The sequence below is a fragment of the Scophthalmus maximus genome, chromosome 8, assembly GCF_022379125.1.
Source record: "Scophthalmus maximus strain ysfricsl-2021 chromosome 8, ASM2237912v1, whole genome shotgun sequence".
Classification (NCBI taxonomy): Eukaryota; Metazoa; Chordata; class Actinopteri; order Pleuronectiformes; family Scophthalmidae; genus Scophthalmus; species Scophthalmus maximus.
The window spans coordinates 11,380,987-11,404,756 of NC_061522.1; the positions used below are offsets into that span (position 1 = coordinate 11,380,987).

The following is a 23,770-nucleotide window of genomic DNA, read 5'->3' on the forward strand; positions in this document are numbered from 1 at the left end:
GCCGCTCATCAAACCTGGTGGCCGAATAAAAACACGTTAAACCCTCCCACCTCGGGAGGGTCCCGGATGTCAGTCGGGAAGAATAGTTTGGCTGGTTCACGTGCATTAAACAAAACACACACACACACGCACGCACGGACGGACAGTTGTCATGTCTGCAGTTTGACGGTGTCGGTGGAGAACAGCAGTGCGGCGGCGGCACTTCCTCCTCTTCACCAGCTCCTTCAAACACTATCAACGTTTCCTGAACGTCGACGAAGCCCAAGTAAGTGATTTGTGTCTCGGTGTCGCTCGCCGTCACATCTGTCCCAAATCACATGTCCATTAATAGGACGCGACAGTGCGTGGCTAGGTTAGCGGGAAGCTAGTCTGAGGTTGGGCTAAACTCTCTCGACATAAGGCCGTGTGGATGTGAAGATGATGAAGATGGTGGTGGCTGATTGTTTGACCGGGATTCTGCAGGGTCGAGTTCAAGTGGCCCCCTGGTTCATTCGTCAGTCGTGGAAAACATCACGTCGTGCACATATTTATATAACAGCTTCCACTGTAATTGAGTCGAGATCAACCGATGGGGGTCGATCGATCTTTAATTGTATGAGCACAAAGAAGAAACTGGAAACTGGCATGCTTACGTGTTGATCAAAAATGTCCCATTACGGTAGTGATATAAATACTGTCAACAGGAACCTTGATTAAACAAAGAGCTATACAGTAAGTGTGCAGCCTCTCCTACCTGAGCAGGCTCCTCCCCCTAATCTGTGCGCGCCAGTGAAACAGCAACAGAGCAGTGACAACAGGCAGTGTTAGGTTTCACCCAATTGTTCACTTCCTAGTTTAATACAGCACTTTTGTTCCCCGAGGTGGAAACCGTCCGGTGAGAAATGGCAGAGGGAGGCTTTGACCCTTGCGAGTGCATCTGCACTCAGGAGTACGCAATGAGACGCCTCATCAACCTGGTAAGTAATGGAACTGACAGGTTTTTAACTGTCACTGTAAATCTGTGTGGCGTGATTGCTGAGGTGCAGGGACAGGTCTAAGTATTCAAGTATGCAAGTGTGAAGTGAAAATGTCTCCTGCTGAAGGGGAGGGGGGGAATGAAAAGTCGCTGAGTGACGCAGAGCGATATCCTGGTTCCTGCTCAGTGTTTGTCTTGAGAGCCTATCAGTTCTGCCCTGTCTTCGGTCAGGTTTACATTGCTCATGGAACTATTCCCTGGGTCCTCTTAATGTGAAGTGTGTTGCAAAAGATGAGGAACGATGTTTTGCTGTGATGAGTTTTCTGAGTGCATTGACGTTCACAGCTTGTAGTTGTGTTGTGTCGTTTTCCAGGTGACCTCATTTGCTTTTTGTGGACAGGTGTAACTTGCATGGCGAGCTGCAGTTGGCTCAGAGTTTGAAGCCACTGGGTTTTTCTCATTTGCTTGCAGCATGAAAAGGGTGTTGTCCAATAACCAAAGAATTGCACACATTATTTTGTAGGTAGGTGGCAGACCTCGGATAGTTGTTTTGCACCATGAACATGTGAAGAAGGGGAGCCCCATAGTAACAGTAGGTTGTGGGTCTGATGCATTAAGACACTGTTAAGGTATATGTCACAAAGTTTTATTAGCAGTGAGTTTATAGGCCGCCCACCTTTAATTTCTCTCTCCCCAGATGAGGGCAGTGGTAACCAGAGTAATAAGTGCAGTCATTGAAGTCAAAGGGTATTGTCATCTACTTTTTTCCTTTTGTAATTTCTCTTTCAGCTGAGGCAATCTCAATCCTACTGCACAGACTCAGAGTGCCCTCAGGAATGTATGTATGACCACTCCATTTTTAGTTCACATACATTTTTAAAAATCATTTATTACAACATGTGGCTGAACTCAAACGTGTTCTCAAATCAGAAATATTAGTGTTGATTACACGTGTGACATTCAGTGTTTGTGTTCAGTGCCAGTTCCCGGTGGGCCGGTCGGAGGAGGAGGGGATTTGACCCTCTCCATGGTGCTGATGGGATGGGTGATTGTGGCTCTGGCCCTGTTCCTGCTGCGTCCATCCAGTCTGAGGGGTCCCTTTACCAGAGGCAAACCCACTGGACCCCACAATGTCAGTACCGATCCTACTTTTCTTTTCTCTTTTTTTTTATATTAAAAGACTGTCTCGAGGGTAGTCTATGCCCCACCATGGTTCGCCTTGGTTCTTTACTCAAAATTTGAGTGTTCATGGTACTGACCCCACACAGAAAATACAGAAAATATATGGATAAAGATATTAATCATGAATTATTAATACTGATAAAAGGCTTCATCAGACTCATTAAGTGTTTTGCTATTGTTGGTGTTAGTAAAATATTTTTTTGGTGGTATGTTGTAATGGGTTGAGCGTCCCTACCACAAACACTTATAGTTTATTTTTTTTCCAATTAACAGTAATTGTTGTGTCATTACATTTCATGCCTTTATTGTTCCAAACTGAAATCTTATCTTTGTGCGGTTAAAATGGCAGCTGGCAGCAACTTCATCATAGGTCATGGAACTGTGTATTTTTATGTACATCTTTTTTTTCAGACAGACATGTTTCATAAGATGATTTCCAATGCTGCAACATACAACTAGCAACACTTTTATTAGTAGGTTTTGAAGTTGTCATATCATTATTTGTAAAGGTGAGCAGAGCTAGGAATCAGAAACTACATGTTTATTCTGGGATGTTGACCAGAGCTGTATTTTAACAGTGACTCAGATCCTGCTTGTATGTGACAAGACAAAACATTTGATTAGTACCATCAAGGCAACTGAGTTGTTTTTATCTGAAACATTGAATATCTACTTGACTTGGATTACAGAGCGATAGAGGAGAACCCCCAGCGCCTCCTATTGACTAGCTGCGGAGCCACACTACCAGCACTCCTCCACCTGCTCTGACGAGCTGCACAGTTGGCTACTAACTGTGACCAAGACGGCATCATCTCCTTGTCCCTTCATTCAAATATCTTTTGCTTTCTTTCTTTTTCTAAGACCAAAGTATTGTTGGGTATATCTGTCTTTGAATCTCGTTGCTAGATCACAATTGATATTGGATTTATGAGGCCAATGCTGATGATATTTGGGAGTTTAAGAACATTTGAGTATAATGATCAATTGGAATTTCTTACTAAAACATATCACACAAACATTTTTGGCAGTCATTCTGTTACAGCTCTGGTCCTTTTTGACATGTTTAATACAATTTCATAATAACCAAAAATACACATCGAAGAAAAAAATATCTTGAATTGAAAGAAAAATGGTTTTGCACATATACTAACATATTGATAGAATGTGACAGTGAAAAGACAGTTTTAACTGATAATCTTGGCCGACAATATCAGTATGTTGACAGATCAGTTGGGTTCTACGTTGTACTTCACCGAATCTTAAATGTGGAGTGGTGGCATGCTTCTGAGTCAGTCCCTGATCTCCCCTCTGGTGCAGACTGATCTTCAGAAATGGAGAAGTGAGATCAAAATGAAGGCATGTGTCACATGGGTTGGGGAAGAAGAGTGAGGTAGCAGTGTGTCTTTGTTGGGGAGTTAAATTGTCATTCTGGTTTTTGCTGCGTAATGAGGGTCACAGGTTCTTCAGACTCTGAAACATTCCTCTATTTCCACTTGAAAGTCTCTAAACAGTGCCAGTAATATTGCCATATCACATTTCATAGCACATTCAAACCAGCACAATGACTTTTTGATAATTTAATAAATGTTATTTGAGTAGAAATATTTCTGAATTAGGATTGAGTTTACAATGACATGGCATATTGATATTAATGCAGTGAGTTGATATTCTGTGTGTTTACATCCAGATTACATGTTCACTACATGTTCACACATCCAGGTGTTTCGGAGCAACATTGGCATGAATTTGGAGTCGTATCTGTGTCCGCCTGATGAATAGAATTCTAATATCCTCTCTTAGCTCTGGTTTTGGTCTCTACTGTTTCCTGAGGGAAATATCCGTCTCTTTAGCTGCCAAATGCTCAACTGTGTTCAGAGGAAAAAATACATTTGCAATAAGTCTTGTTTAAAACGTGAACAAAGGGTCTGATGCACATTCTTTATACTTCTTTACAGGCAAACAGGGTTTAATAGGTCTGATCATTGTAATCATTATATAAACTGTATAATCCACTTTAACCATAAAGACAATTCTGTGTACTGTAATTATTTTGTTGCTAAATGAAGAAAAAGATAATTGTATACTGACAGTTGTATAAGTAGTCAAATAGCACTTCTGTTGTGGTATCTTGATTAATGTTGAAGGTGAGTTGTAAAGATTAAGCCGTGTGGGGATGAGCGCCTGCTCTTCTTTTCTTACTTAGAATCGCAGCAGTCTGTGATTACTGGGATCAATCCAAAGTTTATATTCACAACTTCTGTATCATAATGTATGTCCAACGAATGAAGAAGGAAATGAAAAGGTGCATTTTCAAACCGTGCCAATGTAATTTTATGGTGTTGGTCTCAGTACTGACTTTCACTTTTATTTTGGACTTGTTTTTTTTTAAATTTTATTCAGTATAATATCTGTGCTAAATAAGTGATTGAATATACATCTGAATTACTTGAAGGTGTTTCAATTGAAGGTTGAAATAGTGAAGTGAAAAATAGAAACCCTTTCATGCATACCAATACCTTTGGTACAGTCTTGAAATAGGTTTGCTGATTTGTTCTGTGTTTTATTTGTCACTATTATGTGAAATTTGTTATGCCACTATCATGGAAACATGAACGTGTATCCCAGTCTTACTTTCCAAGGCATCTCATCAGAAATGAATGTCATTAGTCTTACAATTATTTGTAAGATGCATTTTGAGATTGCTTTTAACAATGAAAAGTGCTCTATAAATGAAATTATAATTATAATTAAAGGATGTTTTTGAATCTGGACATGATCTGCAACAACTGTGGGATCCCAACTGTCTTCGGTGACTTCACTTCCAAATCAGCAAATCTCCTCTTATGTTTTTTAATACATCTTTCTTGGCTTCTAGACTTTTGTTGTAGACTCAGAAGAGACAGGGATGAGATATAAGATGGAACATCTTGGACAAACCATGAGTAGTTATATATTATGAAGGGGGAAAAAATAGATAGTTGAGATGAACAACTGGACATCTGGTACCACTGGAGACCTTGATTTACACTGTTAATTATTAAGAGTAAAAGGGCTTCAACTATGCACTTTTCCTATAACAAAACAAAATAAAAAAAATCAGTCTTACCATTTGGCTGTGTTTTTGTTGGAAACTTGTACATTCCCAAGGTTTCTTAAAGCAGATTTACACATCTGTTGTAATGTTAGTGAAAATATTGTTTAGACTTGCTTCAAACCTGTTGTGAGATTTATCAGTATTTCAAAGCAGAGAAAGCGTAACCAGATGTGAAATTAACAATATGGATATATGGATGTGTAGATTCAATCAGGTGAACTTTGACAGCAATTTAGGAGGCTAGATGTATGAAGAACTTTATACTCTGGTAAAAAATCGTGTGCTGTTGTAAATAATTTAATCTAAACACATAGGCTGTGTGGATATGAATGATGATCACCACCCTTCCTATCCTTACAACCTATGTGTTGTATGGACCATGACGACCCCCACCCACATACAATTACAAGACAAGGGGGAAAGTGGCTTATTTTGAAAATATAATTCTTTGCCTAAAAACAATAACAGCAAAGAATAATTGACTGTACAATGAACCTAAATAGTAAACTTAACTCCAGTAGAAAATTTGAGTTAATGAAGCAATTTTTGGAAATTACGAAATTCGTCTTTGCATTGACTGTATCCATGATAACGAATTGAGTACTGCACTTGCACAATTGACCAGAGACGGCATGATTTAATTCACAGGCGTCTTCTGCTTTATTGCGTACTTAACAATGACATATCGTGTGTAAATACTTTGATACAAATACGTTGATGTCGAAATGCGTAAATGGTCCGAAAAATGCGTGCAGGTTTGGCAGGTCTGCATCACATAAATACTTATAAAGCAACAATACACTTACTTCAGAAATGGACCATTCTGCACAACGAGTCATTTTACTTTCAATGCATTTAGTATATTTTGATGCTGTATACTTCTATTAGACTTTTACTTGTGATTCCACAGTGTGGTGATTTTACCTGAGGCGAAGATCTGAGTACTTCCTGTTCGACACTTGTTTGGCTACTGTGTGGGCATGCGCAGTGTGGGAACGGGTTTCCCTGGGTTACCATCAACAAGTCAGTTAGCTCGCCGGGGCTACGTCAACGTGCCGTGAGATAAACAGTTGTTATATCGGTGTTGTGTGTTATGAACCACACGGTGGTCGTGTGGTAATCGGTTATGGTCACAGTCAGGTAATGGTCGCACCGGAAGCTCTTCAGCTATCTTCTTGTTACCGTGCAGTTAGCTAACAGCAGCTAACGCTAATGCTAAGATCAGTAAACGCAACGGGAGGAACGTGTTCATAGTTTCTAGGATGACGAACCAAGAGTTCAGGACACTGGCTTACGCGAAAAGCCCGAAAACATCGAGAAGAACGACATTTCAGGTAAAACAAAACACAAAATAACATTGAATGTACTCGGAGAGGATTCTGTTTAACCGACAGCCCTCTGAAAGCCTTTTTAATGAAGTGTCATATCAACCTGAAACGATGTCGTTGAAGGATGAACTTCAGGCCGCTGTCTCTGCCAGGGCAATTAAAACAAAGACAGATCACTACTCCTACTCGGATGACTTCGACGAGGATGAAGATGGTGAGATGGCAGACCGTTAATATATCCACAGGCTGGCTTGTAGGTGTAGCTCGCTTAAGACACTGTTGTTATCTATATAACCCCAAACTGGGGCTAATGACGGCTGATGTTGAAAAGTCCAGTGAGGATGCTTAAAGAAAATAATGCCACATACCTTTTTTTCAAATAATAATAATCAAATGATGTCACAGTTACTTTCTTCATCAAAAATAGATCAAAGATGCTTGTTCAAACTCCTCTGTCGAGTTTTATCTGACCAACCAACAATACAACAAAATATTCAGTTTTAGAATTGTGCATAATAACAAAATCATAGAATCCTGTAACTAGCACATGTTGATATTTAATTTATCGACTAATTGTTTCAGCTCTACTTTCTGTTTTGTCACTTATTAAATTTATGTATGTTTCACAGATTTATTCAGTGAACTCCTCAAGTCAAGAAGAAAGAGGACTGATGCCTTTAAGTCTGGCAAGTCCAAAGCCAAAATCAACAACTTTGAGCTCTCAGACGATGAAGGCAAACATGGGAAGACAAAGAGAGTTTCATTCCTGAAAACCCAAAGAATCAGCTTTCCCTCGGGGGACACATCAGAGTCACGCGAAAACGAGCCACCGGACTCCTCCCTCGGTGGACACAACAATAACAACAACTCATTTTCTTCACCACACACCACAAGTTTTAGCAAATATGACTCGCAATATAGAAATGGTGTTGATCCCCAAATCCCAAGAGAGAGCTCAAGTAAATCTCTCTCATACCAAACCTCAGACGACACTCTTCTGGACATGCCTTTGCCTTTACCATCAGACAGCAGTGTGGTGGAAACTCCAGGTCCTGAGGAGAATGGCAACCCTGTTCTGGGAGACAGCACCCGGACTCCAAATCTACCCAGACCTGACCTCAACCACACGCCTTCAGGAGGTCTGTTTACACTGTTTTACAAGCCATGCCTGTTAATACCCAGTGCAGATGTTACATGTGTATTTCCACAAACCGTTTTTATTCAGATATTGCCACAGAGAGGGAGCCACCCAAACCCAAACCAAGACAACGGACTCTTGTATTAAGCTCTCAGGTTGCACAGAAATTGCCCGAAGAAATGGAATCTCAGGATCTCAGCAGGCCCCAGACTTCCTCTGCATCCATTCCCCTTTCCACTGACGCATCCAGCAACACCGCCGTGAGGAGCTGCAGTCCACATGTGGGTTTCTCATTGCTTGATTATTCTGCATTTTAGGTTTCAGGGTAAAAACAATGGTCTTATAAATCAGTGTTGTCCTGTGATGTCATAGTTGACAGAGGAGGATCACGCAGTTTCACGTAGCCTCAGCAAATCCTCTTCGAGTAAGAGTGAGCAGTCACTGCTCTTCACCAAGTCAACGATTGATTCTGGATCCAGAGGTAATAGTTGGCATGTACAACACAATAACCAATTATTTTCATTCCATTTTTAACCCATTGATCCTCCTGATATTTAATATCTCGTTTCAGGCGACTTCATCTCTGATGACAGCAAGGATCAGGAGAGAAAGTTCTCTACATCCTTCGAAGAATTGACTGTAAGACATTCTACATGGTTCCTGTTTGCTTTAGCCTCATATCAGACATACTCTGCCTTTTATTCTATTATTTATAAGTTTCATTCAATCTGTGTGTTGTTTTCTTTCAGGGAGACTTTGGAGATCACACAGATCCTTCTGTTGCTCAACTTTCTCACACCCAGGAAAAGTCTTTTGACACCAGGTAGGTAATTCTCTCCAAGCTAGATTAATGGACATACTTCATGGATAAACATATTGTGACTGACATTTTATTATCATTATTTTAATTGGGACTTCTAGCTTTCACTCAAAGACAACTCCGAGATGTCAGAGTGCATGCTCCAGAAAAGTGGAATCAAAGTATTTGGGAACTCTCAAAGTTCTGGACCGAAAAGTTTCACTACAGGAGTCTCAACCACAAGCAGCTGATTCACTCAGAGCTGCCATTTACCAGGTCAGTGTCAACCCTGTGTTGTCTTTACTAGTAATATGTTGGATGTAAGGTTTTATTTTATTATTCTCAGGTATCAGGTGCAGAGGAATGTATTCTGAAATTTGGGTTCAAAACGCTGTACTTTTCCTCATTTCTAATTTCCGAGGCAGAAATCATGGTCAAAGTTTTTTGATATCCCTGACAAGAGAGATGTGTGTTTTGCACACAGATCATTTATGAATATAGAGGGTATCAAAGTATTTACACTGCATTTTCAGTCAACTAAAATCCCTCCTCTCTTACCAGGAATGGCTTAAAAAGAAAAAGGAAAAGTCAGGAGATAACATGCAACGAAAGAAGAAGGAACAAATCCTCCAGGAAAAAAAGAAAAAGGTGAACAATCACAGTACAACATACTACAAGGAGTAAATAATTATTGAAGACACATGCACAGTCCTCACCATCTTCCTAACAACAAACAGGAAGAAGAGGCAAAAAAGGAAGATGCTGTTGCATCATACGTAGCTTGGAAAGAAAAGAAAGCAGAGAGTCTCAAAGCAAAAGCCAAAGAAAAGCAAGACAGGATGAGAAAAGACCAGAGAGTGAGTGAAGAGAAAGAAGAAAAAAGGCACTCTGCTAAGCAGGTACGTAGTTGATTTATTGTCCATTTCTTTGTCAGATATAAGAAGCATTTCTGTGAGTGGAATGCACGTTTTAAGTAATTGAATTATCATTACAGGTGTTTGAAAAATGGAAACAAGAGCACGACCATCTACTCAAAGAGAAGTACAGAAAACAGAAAGAAGCTGAAAATAAACTTCAGCTAAACAAGCAAAAAAAGAAGGAAGAACGAAAGAGAGAGAGCATGTCGGCTTTTTCTAACTGGTGAGTGTAAATCATTTAGACATTACTGTCATTTGGTGGTAAGAGTGACATGTGTATTTAAAAAAAACCCAATGTCACATCACTAGAGGTTGTGCATGTCGAAAAGCTGCATGTAGTGAACAATCATTGTTCGATGGCCACCACATCTTACCACCACGTTGTTCGATGGCCACCACATCTGATCGTGCTGTCCCATCTCACGCACATCTATTTGGATGTGTAAATTATCGACCACTAGATGGCAGCAAAAGCTGGATGTTAAGCCATGTGTCATCAACGAACATGTGTAATAAGAACATCAACAGTGACACAACCATCTACTTAAACTATTGTTACGTTTTCTTCTTGATATGACGAAGGTGTGAAAAGAAGAAAGATGTTCTCCAAGAAAAAGTCACAACGGAGCGCAAAGAATTCCAAAATAAAGCAGAGGAGGAGCAATACATGAAAGAAGAGAGAGATAAAATGGCTTTAGAGATGTATGAAAACTGGTTGGTAAGTAGAAGCTACTGCAGCTCGCTCATTTTTGTTTTTGAGACAGATGGTACCACTAAACATCCACCCCCCAAGCCTGCAGGAGGCCTTGAGGCTTGATTTCTTACATAAGTTTTCTCTGATCTGCCAGGGTTCGTGCTTGTGGTGCTGGTGGTGTCTGCAAATGTTTACATTTCTTATTATTGATTTTCTATTTTCCCAACAGGCAAGAAAAGAGTTAGAACAGAAGAGACAGAGAGAAGAAAGAAGGATACAAGCGATTCTCCGAGACAGTCCTCCTCCACCGTGGAGCCCTCCTAATAAAACTATAGCATTTCGAAAATAACATTAGGAATGTATAACAACACATCTTGAATATCTGTGGAAGCTGTGTTGCATTTTAAGTTACGTATTGTACTGTATTTTCCATCCAAAGTATGTTTTTTTAATCAAATAACAAAACATTTGAACAAATGTGTAACGCATCATTGTTTACGAATGTGTTGATCTGTTATTACCATATTATATATCCTCTGGTTTCCCTGCTAAGTTCACCTCCGCCAAGAAAGTTTGATGATTTTACGTCTTACGTTTGTTTGTTAGCAGGATTATTCACCAAAAAGTTATGGACGAAGGATTCTTTGCCATTGTGAGTGGGATTGCTTCGCTGATTCATTGGGTGATTTATTTGGGGTCATCTTTATGAAGGAACACAAGTGTCTCTCATTGATGCTTTTTTTTTTAATCCAAAGATTTAAGTAGCTGTAGAAATATTGTCTAAGCAAAGTCCCAACTCACCGTACGGTTGTTGAGGCTTCTTCCAGGGACCTCACGGAACCTATAGAAGTTGAGTAAGCTCATCATTTCTTGAAGCACCCTCAAATATATTTTTAAATTCCTTGGGTACTGTTAACATTTGACGTACCTTTTCATTTGTGTAGTCTATAAGGGCTCAGAATGTAGAACACTTTTTAACATCTACCTTTCACCGGCAACAGGTTATGGTCAAAATCTCCCAAAGGAATCTGAATTGAGACAATGGCCATTTTGATCCAGGCTGGATTACCGACCAGGCAAAGTGGCTCAAACTGCCCAGGGGCCCGTGTGATGCGCACCAAGGTGGATCCTGCATTGAAAGCAGAATCTCTGACTGTCTTGTGTAGGTGTCCTGTTTTGCCTCCACTGACTCCTTTGCTCTGCTTTTACTTTGAAAATCCCTGAGCGGAAGCTGGCCCGGTGGCTGAGTGTGTTCCCGACACACGAATGCCTCCGTGTACATATAAAGGTGGCGCTTGGAAAAAAAAAGTTGTGAGAGGAGTCACTTGTCCGTCGACCTGCGGTGCGTCCCGAAGTCAACACATCGGCGGTTTGAACGAGAGCAGCAGCAGCAGCAGCAGCAGCCCCGGACCCACCGCTCGTCTCCACCAGGCTCCAGGAGCGAGAAGACGATCTGCCCTTCTCCCGGACTGTCGAGTTGGCCGAGGTAGAGTACCGTCGCCTAACGGCCGCTAGCTAACGTCGGCTAGCTGCTGCGTCAACAGACGGCCCCTCGGTTCTCTGTCGTGTTGACTCGTCGTCAGGCCACGTTGGGGAGAAGGGGGGTGAACCTCCGTCTGTTCGCGTGCGAGATTAGTCCACGAACAGTGACGCGCTCTGTTGCCAAGGGGAACTAGCGGAGAGGTGAGTGGGACAAGGAGCCGCTTCATCCTCCCGACGTGGCCGAGCGTCTCTGAAAGGCTCTTTCTCTTCTGCCGGGCTGCAGCGGTGCGACCGGTAACTCCGGGACGAACTCACTGCTCCCGGCTGTAGTGATCGGACCAGCGGGGCGGATGTCAATACAGTGAAACCTTTCACCAGCAGAGTGAAATAGACTTATGTGGCAGTGTGGTAGGTGGAACTAACGGTGGTGCACCGCAGAGCTGCCTATGTTCTCCCTCTTGGTTGTTTGTACTGTTAAGTTTCTGTTGAAACCTTTTTCTTCAGTGTCGATTCATCTGTTATTGTGGAGGCTGCAGTTTGTTACGCTGACATATGTTTCGAGTTGTCTTATTATATCCATGATCATATGGCCAAATAAAGATAGCCGTCATAATCGTAATCGCTTAATCTGTCGATTATGTTTTCGATTGCTCCGCTGGTTGTTTGGTCCAAGGTGATGTTTTGTTTTGTCCACACACCAAAGATATTCAGTTTACTGTCACAAGAGGAGCAAAGGAGCCAGAACATACGTTGTGGGCTGGCGGGGGGAGACTTGTTAAACAAAGTTGCAATGTATTGTACAATAACACTATTAAAAAAATCAATAAAGACACTGTTAAAAAAAAAGAAACCAGAACATAGTCACATTTAAGAAGCTGAAATCAGAGGATTTTGACTTTTTTTTTCATTTAAACTGCTTGAACCGATTAATGGATTATCAAAATAGTTGGCGATTAATTACTAATCGATTAATAATCGATGAATTGCTTCACTGTTGCGGCCCAACTGTCAAATGATACACAGAGTCAGCAAATCTTCATTTTTAATCAGCTGGAAATAACCCAAAATCAAACTAACTTTTCTGATGCAGCTGTGCGTTATGGATCAGATCAGCCTTCACTGTTAATATTTGATACAGTGTTTCAACTGGAGTCAACGGAAAATCTGTTGAGAATTGATTCATTGTCAAAAAAAATATGTCAAATATTCTCAGGTTTCAGATTCTCAAATATGATACCATTGCAAATTGAATATTTTTTTTGGGACAATTTGTATGTTTAAAAGATGTAACCTTATGGAGTTCACATTTCATTTTCTTATCATTTGATTGATTGAAAAAATTAATTCAGTTATAAAATAACTTTGATTAAATGGTTGATTAAATTTCATCTGCAGTGGACGGTATGCTGAGAAAAAAAGGTTTCTCTCTTGTTTCTAATGCTTTCTGTGTGTTTATACCGTCTTAATATCTTCCAGATGTTTCAAATTAAAAGGATCTGTTGCATTGGTGCTGGATACGTAGGAGGCCCGACGTGCAGTGTGATTGCACACATGTGTCCAGAGATCACGGTGACAGTTGTGGACGTCAATGAGTCCCGCATCAAAGCCTGGAACTCAGACACTCTGCCAATTTATGAGGTACCATACAAATGTTGTTCAAAAAACAGATCTCTGGTGAAACTGCAACAAGGACTCAGTCATATTTAGTTTGGAACAGTGATATGCTGTGTTTTCCCCTACATTCTTTAAGATCCCTTAATCTTGAAAGAGTTATCATTAGTTTCATTAGTTAAACTTCATTACTGTGTTGAAAAATTAGATGTTGCAATGTTTTTTTTACACAATCCCTGACACACCCTTGCCGTCTCATTTTTCCCACTTCCTCCCACGTCAGCCGGGTCTGAAAGAGGTGGTTGAATCATGCAGGGGAATAAATTTGTTTTTCTCTACGGACATTGACTCAGCGATCCGGGAAGCTGACCTCGTCTTTATCTCTGTGAGTTCATCGGTTCCCCCCAGACAACAAACACCCTTTCTGATCTTATAACATCTAAAGGAAGAAATCTGACATTTCTAACAGATCGTGCTCGCATCTGCTCCACAGGTTAACACCCCAACAAAGACCTACGGGATGGGAAAAGGTCGTGCGGCTGACCTCAAGTTCATCGAGGCGTGTGCTCGGCGAATTGTGGAGGTGTCTGACGGCTACAAGATTGTAACGGAGAAGAGCACAGTCCCAGTTCGAGCTGCTGAGAGCATTCGAAGGATATTTGATGCCAACACCAAGCCCAGCCTAAACCTACATGTGCGTATTATGCCCCAAGACAAAACTCTCTCAGATCTGTTGTCACTTGTTGCTGAAGACCAGTTGCTTGCTTGCTTTAGGTGTTGTCCAACCCAGAGTTCCTTGCAGAAGGAACTGCGGTGAAGGATCTGAAGGAGCCAGACCGCGTCCTGATTGGTGGAGATGAAACCGCCGAAGGTCAAAGAGCGATCCGAGCGCTGTGTGCTGTGTATGAACACTGGGTTCCCAAAGCGAGAATCATCACCACCAACACATGGTCGTCCGAGCTGTCCAAACTGGTGAGTGTGGGGCTGCAAGTAACGATGATTTTCATCATCGGTTAATTTGATGATTCCTTTTTCTTCATTAATCTATGAATGTTTTCCTTTTAAAAAGTCAGTTTTACTGAAAAATGCCAGTAATTTCTCAGACCCCAAGATGATGTATTTAAATGACTTGTTTGATCCTACCAACAGTGCAAAACCCTGAGATGTTAATCTTAGTACCATACATGACCATGGCTGCATCGAAGGATTATTTTATTGATTATTCAATTTATTATTTGGCTTATAAAACAACAATAATAAAAACAACAATAATAAAAAATTTAAAAATGCCTTGAGGGCACAAGGTCACGTCTTAAAATGTATTATTTTGCCAATTATTTCACCAAAAGCAAATTATTTTTGTCGAGTAATCGTCGAAACATTGCAGCTCTAATTGAGTGTTATTTTGTTCCTGTGTAATGTAAAATAAACAACAACTGTGTGTGTGTGTGTGTGTGTGTGTGTGTGTAGGCAGCCAATGCGTTCCTGGCGCAGCGAATCAGCAGCATCAACAGTATCAGTGCTCTGTGTGAAGCCACCGGAGCTGATGTGGAGGAGGTTGCCAAGGCGATTGGCATGGACCAGAGAATAGGCAGCAAGTTTCTCAAAGCCAGCATAGGTAAGTGACGCTGCCGTGTCATGGGTAACGTGAGCTTGTACGTGAAGAGAGAAATCATTGCCTCTCACCTCACTGCCTCTGTCACGCCCTGGCCAGGTTTTGGTGGAAGCTGTTTCCAGAAGGACGTGCTGAACCTGGTTTATCTGTGCGAGGCCCTCAACCTGCCTGAGGTTGCCTCCTATTGGCAGCAGGTTAGAACTTAACAGCCTAGCGCCTCATTTTTGGCTTTTCATTGGGTCCCCACAGTATATTCACAGTGTTCTTCTTACTGTCTCTGTGTCTTTCCTCAGGTGATTGACATGAATGAATACCAGAGGCGGCGTTTTGCCTGCAGGATTATCGACTGCCTCTTCAACACCGTCACTGGCAAAAAGATTGCTCTGCTTGGCTTCTCCTTCAAAAAAGACACCGGTGACACAAGGTGGGTCTCTTTTCACTTTGTTTGTTTTTCCTCGTTGCCTCCCAGGTATTTGGTTTCCTTTTCGTTAACATATCTTTCCTAACATCTGTGTCAGTTGAATCATTAACTTGAAATAGTTTGTATGAAAAGCCTCTTATCCCTGTCAAACGTTGTTTAGAACCTTTGTACATACACAACTGTGGTGAACTATGGCCCTGGTCAGGTGGACACTTGGCTTACTAGAGTGTGTGTGTGTGTGTGTGTGTGTTTTAATGTCGCAACTCTCCAGGGAGTCGTCCAGTATCTACATCTCTAAGTATCTGATGGATGAGGGAGCCAAGCTGTTCATCTACGACCCCAAAGTTCTTAAAGAACAAATCATTCATGACCTCTCCCAGCCCAACATCTCAGAGGACAACCCAGAAAGAGGTGTGTGTGTCTTTCAAAACCTCATGTGTAAGAACTTGCTTTATTACATGAGATACAGTTTACATGAATTCACAGGAGAGAAGAAGAGATGATATGCGTCATACCTTGTGCATCATAGAGATTATCGCTGTTAAGATTTTAAATTCAATTGAAAATACTTTAACTGTCCCCCACGGGGCAAAGCATCGGTATAGATGATTGGTTGACAAAAACATCAATCGTCATCTACAAGCAAAATTGCAAATAATTACATTTACAATATAAAACAGATAATTAAGTGCTTAATATTTGCTGGGTTTATCAAATTTTATGACTTTAAAATTTGAAAACATTATTCAGTGTTTTCAGGTTTTGGCTTTTTTCTTACTAGTGTTATTTTATAGCCCAAATGATACTTGAGAAACGACCAAAACTAAGTCAGAGCCTTACATAGAATTGTTATTATTTCATTGATTAACATGAGGGTTTCCAAGTACCATTGGTGTGATCATTCCACAAATGTAATTCAGCAAAACCCAAGTAGTTCCCATTTTTTTCCAAATAAATTTAACTGCCCTCGTAAAATGCAAAATCAGACACACACGCTTATAACTGGTCAGTAACAGATTTAGTAGAATTCAAACAATTCAGTCATTTATTTCTGATATTTTCTCAGTGTCAGAGCTGGTGACTGTGACCTCTGACCCGTATGAAGCTTGCCAAAGTGCACATGCATTGGTCATCTGTACTGAATGGGACATGTTTAAGGTCAGGATAACTTTTTTTCCCCATCTTTATAAAACTGCTTCATCCTGAAGGAGTCCCATAGTGAGTTTTAAACCCTTTGATTCCACCACAGGAACTGGACTATGAGAAGATCTACAAGAAGATGCTGAAGCCAGCTTTTATATTTGATGGTCGCAGAGTGCTGGACCACCTCCACCCTCACCTCCAGAACATCGGCTTCCAGGTGAGCAGACAGAAAAAACACAACTCACACACTCCTCCAATACAAATTTGAAATGAAGGTGCAAGTGTTAGGGGGGTAAAAAAACCCAACAACAGCAGTTCAGCTTCTGTTATTTTGCTGCTTTATCCGTCTGCAGATTGAGACCATCGGTAAGAAGGTGACTGCGACAAGACTCCCCTACAGCGCAGCAGCCGTCTGTCCTCGCATCGGTGGCACTGAACCTCCCCCCAAGAAAGCCAAAGTCTAAAATCTCACACTCACGCACAAGCAGCCACACCCCCCATTCTCTCGCAACCTTTTTAATTGCTGGTGAAACGTCGTTCACCTCTCTGTTGCTGGTACACGTCTGCTATTTAAAAAGACCAAACAATGCGACTAATTGCTCCCCTGCAGTGGTTTGGACTAGAGCTTAGCTAAAACCTTCAGTCCAGACTCTTTCAGTGGGAATTCATTCCAAACACACATCATTTATGCATTTCCATGTTAAACAGTGTTTGTAAACCAAACATTTCAGTGCAGTTCGCACATGGTCTTCAGTTTCAAATTAACACTTTCAGTGAGTCTACTTTCTTTTACTATTAACTGTATAATCTAGTATTTGTTGCTAAATTGCAAAACTTTTATACTATTTTTAAAAAATATTTTTATAAATCATCTTACTGTATGTTAACTAGTATGCGTCCTCTGTATCAGTGACTGTTCACTAAAAAGGGCCAATGCAATAAAATGAGATGTGTGTCCTTAACTTGTGCCTGTTGTTTATTCCAAACTGATGTGACGAAACAAAAGTTAAAACCAGTAAACGTGGACGGATGAGTTGTAATTATTTATTTAATCTAAACAAGTCTGTGTGCGAAATAAACAAACACATCTTGAAATTTTGAAGTTAAAAATGTATTACATTAAGGAAAGCAGTTTAAGCATAAATCAGCTCTTCTTTAAATACAGAGGTTACAGAAGTACCTCGTTTTATACCATATCTATGGACCTGACCAACCATTTTGGCTCAAGTTGTCCTTCTAATGTAATAAAATAGAACATTTAAAGGGAATCCTCAGTAGGCAGAGATTTGTATCAACGTCATTTTTCAGTTTTACCTCTGCTAAACCTCTCAGAAAAAAAAAAACCCTTGCTCCTGAACATCCTGACATCAAAGTGCTCGTAAACAGAGCTTGTGTGTCAAAGGTCAGTAGCTCTCCACCTGAGGTCCAGGGCCCCTGAGGGGAGGGAGTGGACGATGAATGTGATTATGGGGCCCTTGACATGCAGACATGGCAAATTACAGCTACCGCTCACAGCGGGTTGTACTTTCTCCTGTCAGGGTAACTTGGGCAGAGTCTGCACCCTGGTTATCTACATGTCTGCAGGCCTCTTACTGCTCTTTGATGTCCTCCTACAAATGAACCGAGGACCCTTGTGTTGTCCCAGGTGGACGGTGAAGTGCAGTGAACAGAATCAGAAGCAACAGAATTATCCCTGTACTTACACAAGTCTTGTCAACGTCACTTCTGTAGCCTTATCTAATGCCACCTGGTAGCAGTCATCAAGATAAACGTGTAACCCTGTACTCTGATTTCGAACAACGGTAGTAAAGAGTAGTAAAGCTGATTTTGTAATGGTGTGTAGTTAAAGGTCGGGACGAGGTACAGTGATGTGCAGGACCAAACTGTAGGAGCTGCTGGTGCTTTTCATTCTGCTGCAATGATCTCTGCTTTTCTCTTCTCCAGTAGATTCTTCAGGAAGAACTCGCCTGTACGCAGAAAAAAAATACATAATGGATACTTTCTCCTTGACTGGTATATATTACTTTATTCTTATGTGCTTGAAGTTGCGTTGAAAGAAAATGTGAAGACCTGGACTTTATAAGAATATAAAGAAAAAGGTCAGTTCGACCAAACGTTTTGTTACTTAACTCCGGTGTTATCATAGAGAGATTAGAGATTCTGGGATTACTTTTCATCTTCATGGTTGTCGTTATTGCAAAAAACCCCCCAAAAATGTCTGTCTTTTACTCCCTATTCCCTCCCCACATTCATGCATCACCCTTCAAAATAAAACACTAAATACATTAAATTGGGGAAAAATGGACTACAAATTTACAACTGATGATAGTCATGATTATCCAGCCTCAGTGTGTAACGTCTCTTTTTACTAATCCCATCTTTATTTTAATAAATCATCAAAATTCATAATCGTAAAGAGTCCCTATATAGAAATGTGGCTTTCCCAAATCATCTTCATGTGGATACCACTTGGAGTTAATAAGAAAAGACAATGTTTCTGCCAGTTTGGGTGAATTAATCTTTCAGACTTCATACAGTGAGCTTACAAGGTCAAATGTTCTGTAACTGTAGAACAAAATGTACATGAAATAAGGTATTAGTATATGTGTGTGTGTGTGTGTGTTATTAACCGATTTTCTCACCTGCTTTGTAGGAGGATCGCACCAGTGGTCCGCTGGCTGTGTAGACAAAGCCCATTTCATTCCCAACTTTCTCCCAGTGGGCAAACTTCTCTGGAGTGACGTATTCATCCACCTAAACCCAAACACGCACACAGCCGTGTCACCAAACGCGCGTCTCTCTGCTGCCATTGTTAATCTGGAATCTCATACAGAGTATAATAATGTTTTACCTTGAGGTGGCGTTTGGTGGGCTGCATGTACTGCCCGAGTGTTAGACAGTCGACCTCTGCCTCTCGCAGCTCTGCAACATCAGCACAACAGTGTGATCAGGAAGTCGTTTGTCTACGTCGTATTGTTTTTAAGTGTGTCTATGTGTGACTGTCGCGAGTTCTCCACACCTGTCAGCGTGTCGCGTATCTGTTGGTCAGTCTCCCCTAGTCCCAGCATGATGGAGGTCTTGGTGAGCACATTGGGTTTGACTTTTTTGGCGTGTTTCAGGACGCTCAGAGACTGGTCAAAGTTCGCTCTGGGGTCACGTACGTGTCTGAAAACAGATGGGACAGAAAAAAAAAACCCCTCCTGAGTCACTGGATTACTTCATCAGAAAGATAAATATACCCCATAATCCATACACTGAAAATATATAACAATATTATTAAACCTCGTCTGTGAGTTTACACAACTGCAGTTGACTTAGTATTCATAAGAACAGCAGGGAAGTGGCTCTTCTGCACCATCTGCTGGTCAGTGTGTGTTTTACCGTCCTCCTTTCTTGTGACTGAGCTGTAACCGACACTACAACTTTTTATTCTTACACACAAACTAAAACTATACAAAAGACTTAAAAAAATTTAAAAATAAACTACATTTCATACCATCTGGGCTTGATTACCAATGGTTACAATATGCATTTATTTATTTACAGCGCCCATCCACAAAAAAAAAGGAAGTGTTGCGTCTTGGCCATGCAGACTTGTATATGCATGGAGGCTGTTTTCACTTTCATCTGCTGAATTTGAGTTCAACGTGTATGTGTAATACAATAATACATTTTATTTAATAATTAGACAACACAAACCCATGAAACCCCTCTTGTAGGACATGCAAATTTTTTAACATGACAGCATATATGTCCTGAGCCCATACAATAAAAAGTAAGTACAAGTATAATATTGTTATAAATAAACAAATTAAATTAAATAAAACAAATCAATGTAGTACAGGATTATATTTTGGCAGTAGTTGTGGTCATAAATAAGTTCTGGAACCCTGAAACACATAGTTACCATTCAATGAGAATGGACTTAACAGTAAAAGAACAAGACATTGTATGTCAAGAAGTTAAACTTTTAAAAAGAAAAATATTTGCATTCATAAAATGAGGGAGATAAAAGTGTATCTGTCTCATCTAGTTTCCCAACAGTTTAAGACGGAAATCAGAACATTAAAACTAGTATTAACTTTGTTAGAGAATGGTTTAACATGGCACATTATACAATCATGCTCTTGAACAATATTGCAAACAACTTTTGTGCAAACAACAAAACATCAAAAGAGTTTGTTGTTCTCATTATTTTAAAACCTGGTTAATCTTTGTTAGCTTTCTAGCTTCTAACTTTCTGTATCTATCATCTTGTAAAAACAAAAAACAAATGGTAAAAAACAAAAGCAACAAGCTCAAACTAAGTCCAAATACCTTTGCAACTCACGCACGGTCTCCACGTTGTGGGCGTACACATCTAACCCTGACAGAGCGATCTTCTCCACTGCTGCCAGGTCTCCGCGGAAATCAGGGGTCAGACATTCGACCAGGATCCGAGCATTTCTGGGTGAAGATGACAACACATGCTTGTTTGTTCATTTTTCACAGATGTCAAGATACAAATTCCCCCGAAAAAACAAAGGTGGTGGGAAAGTTTACCTTTCCTTCAGGTTAGAAACAGTCTGAGCAAAGTGCTCTGCCCCACCATCAGCAATATCTGCACAATAAGGAAAAAAAGTGGCATTAGAACAAGCCAGTGATGCCATTATTTTGAATTTGTGAACATTTCTATATTTTTTGAGAAGCTTTTTAAATCTATTCAAATTAATGTTTTGTAAATATTATTGTAGAGTTGTTTTATAAGTCACAGTTAATGTGACTAACTGACAGCAGCTAGAGAAACCATCAGGACTGGAAAAGGTAGTTTTGGAAAATAAGTTAGAAAAAATGTACTCATTGCAACTTAACTCTGAGCCTCTGCATTAATCTGCTCCCAAAATATATTTGCTTTTCAGATTAATTTCCAGAATTCATAACATTCTTACATCAGTTGATAGTGGTTCCTTTTTTTTCTTTCTTAAAAAAGTAGAATTGCAACTGGTGTGAAATGTTAAACTACAGTAGGAAGAGTTAGGTAGACACAGTGAGGTAGGAGGCCGTTACCATCTCTGTCGACTGAGGTGAGAACCACGTAGTCCAGTCCCCAGGCGGCGATGGCCTTGGCCGTGTTGTAGGGCTCGTCTGGGTCCAGGGGCGGAGGTCGACGGGCCGTCTTCACTGAGCAGAACCGGCATCCACGGGTGCATGTGTCTCCCATTAACTGTATACAGAGAGAGAGAGAGAGAAAGAGAAAAAGACCTTAGCTGCAGTATATATGCGTCATTGCGCAGACAAGTATGGGTGCACAGGACATACACAGAAACGTAATGCTTTTCAATAATTGTCGGTTGTCATCATGATTATGACAGTGCGCCTGGTGACTGACCATGATGGTGGCTGTGGCCGTGGCGTACTCTCCTCCTCCCCAGCATTCCCCAATGTTCGGACACCTGGCCTCCTCACACACCTGAGAAAACAGACACAGAGACACACGTGTTCAAATGGACATGGTTGTTTTCTACAGAGTTCACCAAATTAAATCTAAGACCCTTTTAACAGGACAGAGGATGTGATGCAATGCTTCTTTCTCAGTCATGTCAGTAGAATAATTTGTTACATTGGCAAATATTTATAGGGATCTGGCTCGTATCGCTCAGTGGGTTACACCTCTGACTTTGGTACAGTAGGTCAGCCGGTTCGATTTCCAGCTATAGAGCTTACTAGCTTATTACATTAATTTAGCTGTCAGCTAGATGAGTGTAATATAATGTACTTTCTGTCGACGCGATGCGAAACATATATGTGCAAGACCTGTGTGCATGAAATTTATAATCTATGGAAAATAAAGTTCTTATACTTTTGTATTTGGATAATTATAGACCAAAAATATGACTTGTTAACAGTAATTGACCTAAAACTCTTGCTCACGCACGCACGCACGCACGCACGCGCGCACACACACACACACACACACGAGACTCACTGTGTGCAGGTTGAGGTCTCTCAGCGTGTTCTTCAGCTTGTTGAAATTCTTTCCAATGGGGATCTCCGTCTTGAGCCACGGAGGGAGCCGGAGCCTGACGTGACACAACAACAGAGTCGCTCACTAAATGTGTAGGAGTCGTTTTGCCTCCATGAAAAACATGAACGACACGCCAAAAATCTGCTATAACAATATATATTTATGCTATGAAAGTGTTAATTCAGCAGATTTCTGTTCTTCTAATTAAAATCAATCTTATCGTTTTATCTGTTGATTATTTTCTCGTTTCATCATTAGTTGTTGGTCCATAAAATTGGTGAAAAACCCAAGAAGATGTGTTTGTTTTGTCCAAACAACAAATATATTTAGTTTACTGTCATAGAATATAAAAATATATTCACATTTAACAAGCTGAAATCAGATAATCCCCCCCAGCCATAAACACTACCTGAACCGATTAATCGATTATCAAAATAGCTGGTGATTGTTTTAGTGATCGGTCGACTGTCTGATCTGGTCTTTGAACCCGCGTCTCTTGGACCGGAGGGGCTGATGAAGACTCTGATGAAGACTCCTCTGCCTCACCTCTCTCCCTTCTGTCTCTTCAGGGTGCCTCTGTATTCTTCCCACTTGCTTCTGTCCGACAGGTCTCCGGATATAAAGTCCTGCAGATCAGGCCCGTCGTCGCTCAGAGGCTCCTTCTTCTTGCCGTCGGTCCGGTCTGGGGAGGATCTGGCCACAGTTGTCAAAGTGCTGGTGTAAACCTGGAGAGGCAGGACTGAGGGTTAGTTCAGGCACATCTGCTCCACGGAGTCGTTTCATTAAATAACACACTGCCATGATGTTGACGACCGCTCATCAGCTGCGAGCGGACGCACAGTCAGCTTGTACTTCCAGGCCCGTGACACAGGCTTCACCGACAACGGTTCCCGTTAACATTTCACCCGAGGCGTCCGTGTTGTTAGCTGGACAGTGTCCGAGGGGGGAATACTCACATGTGGGATACATCTGGGACCCAGCCACCGGTGGTTTGTGGAGAAACGTCCGGCGACGCAGCAAGTTTGTTTGAGCAACGCCATGACTTTAGTTAGCAGGCGTCCGTCCTTTGGCAACAAACCTCGACGAGCAACTGCTTTGGTCTGGTGTTGCGTTCACGTGCTTTGGGGCACAGTGGGGGATTTAGGTTAAACAGCCTGCTTGTCCGACTCGAGGAGGCAGAGTTTTAGACCACATTCACTACTTATAACAGATTAAACAAAATCAAAAGAAATATAACAACAATAAAGACAAACAACAAAAGCTACTGAAGAAACACGGTTAAACTTTTTTATTTATTTAGCTGAGTAGATTAAATCAGTAATAATGTTTCATTTAACTTAAATATAAATGCCACCGAGGGTGGTTTTGGAAGAAAAAAATAATAATA

General features: G+C 40.9%; 4 protein-coding genes across 12 annotated transcripts; 3 read left to right on the plus strand and 1 right to left on the minus strand.

Annotated features, from left to right (window-relative positions):
• The first annotated feature begins 101 nt into the window (after positions 1 to 101).
• Positions 102 to 5,242, plus strand: smim14 (small integral membrane protein 14). The gene is made up of 5 exons (XM_035636144.2): positions 102 to 265; positions 861 to 956; positions 1,745 to 1,793; positions 1,933 to 2,087; positions 2,827 to 5,242. Exons 2-5 carry the CDS (start codon positions 882 to 884, stop codon positions 2,863 to 2,865), a joined length of 318 nt encoding a protein of 105 aa, XP_035492037.1. The 5' UTR covers positions 102 to 265; positions 861 to 881; the 3' UTR covers positions 2,866 to 5,242.
• Positions 5,243 to 5,969: 727 nt separating this feature from the next.
• map9 (microtubule-associated protein 9) lies at positions 5,970 to 11,405 on the plus strand. 8 transcript variants are annotated; one of them, XR_004794111.2, is made up of 15 exons: positions 5,977 to 6,565; positions 6,683 to 6,773; positions 7,189 to 7,698; positions 7,785 to 7,978; positions 8,070 to 8,178; positions 8,269 to 8,336; positions 8,447 to 8,520; positions 8,610 to 8,772; positions 9,058 to 9,144; positions 9,234 to 9,395; positions 9,491 to 9,636; positions 9,996 to 10,131; positions 10,337 to 10,759; positions 10,863 to 10,961; positions 11,109 to 11,405. XR_004794111.2 is itself a non-coding variant. In XM_035636127.2 (13 exons), the coding sequence occupies exons 1-13, from the start codon at positions 6,494 to 6,496 to the stop codon at positions 10,454 to 10,456; spliced, it is 1,929 nt and encodes a 642-aa protein (XP_035492020.2). In that variant the 5' UTR covers positions 5,970 to 6,493; the 3' UTR covers positions 10,457 to 11,405. The 8 variants fall into 8 exon arrangements, 3 of the variants coding, with proteins under 3 accessions (XP_035492020.2, XP_035492019.2, XP_035492021.2); XR_004794110.2 differs by having other exon boundaries at positions 10,863 to 10,956; XR_007031386.1 differs by having other exon boundaries at positions 10,337 to 10,961.
• On the plus strand, positions 11,370 to 17,341 carry ugdh (UDP-glucose 6-dehydrogenase). 2 transcript variants are annotated; one of them, XM_035636132.2, is made up of 12 exons: positions 11,370 to 11,593; positions 13,066 to 13,227; positions 13,484 to 13,585; positions 13,694 to 13,894; positions 13,975 to 14,172; positions 14,671 to 14,818; positions 14,915 to 15,009; positions 15,109 to 15,239; positions 15,508 to 15,647; positions 16,303 to 16,394; positions 16,486 to 16,596; positions 16,733 to 17,341. In XM_035636132.2, exons 2-12 carry the CDS (start codon positions 13,066 to 13,068, stop codon positions 16,841 to 16,843), a joined length of 1,491 nt encoding a protein of 496 aa, XP_035492025.1. In that variant the 5' UTR covers positions 11,370 to 11,593; the 3' UTR covers positions 16,844 to 17,341. The 2 variants fall into 2 exon arrangements, with proteins under 2 accessions (XP_035492025.1, XP_035492026.1); XM_035636133.2 differs by lacking the exon at positions 11,370 to 11,593 and adding an exon at positions 11,850 to 11,997.
• A 68-nt stretch (positions 17,342 to 17,409) lies between these two features.
• Positions 17,410 to 23,498, minus strand: lias (lipoic acid synthetase). The gene is made up of 11 exons (XM_035636135.2): positions 23,340 to 23,498; positions 22,930 to 23,108; positions 22,345 to 22,438; positions 21,748 to 21,828; positions 21,426 to 21,582; positions 20,922 to 20,979; positions 20,697 to 20,825; positions 19,399 to 19,544; positions 19,231 to 19,301; positions 19,022 to 19,133; positions 17,410 to 18,346 (listed from the first exon to the last, which is right to left on the minus strand). The coding sequence occupies exons 1-11, from the start codon at positions 23,421 to 23,423 to the stop codon at positions 18,285 to 18,287; spliced, it is 1,173 nt and encodes a 390-aa protein (XP_035492028.1). The 5' UTR covers positions 23,424 to 23,498; the 3' UTR covers positions 17,410 to 18,284.
• Positions 23,499 to 23,770: the final 272 nt, after the last annotated feature.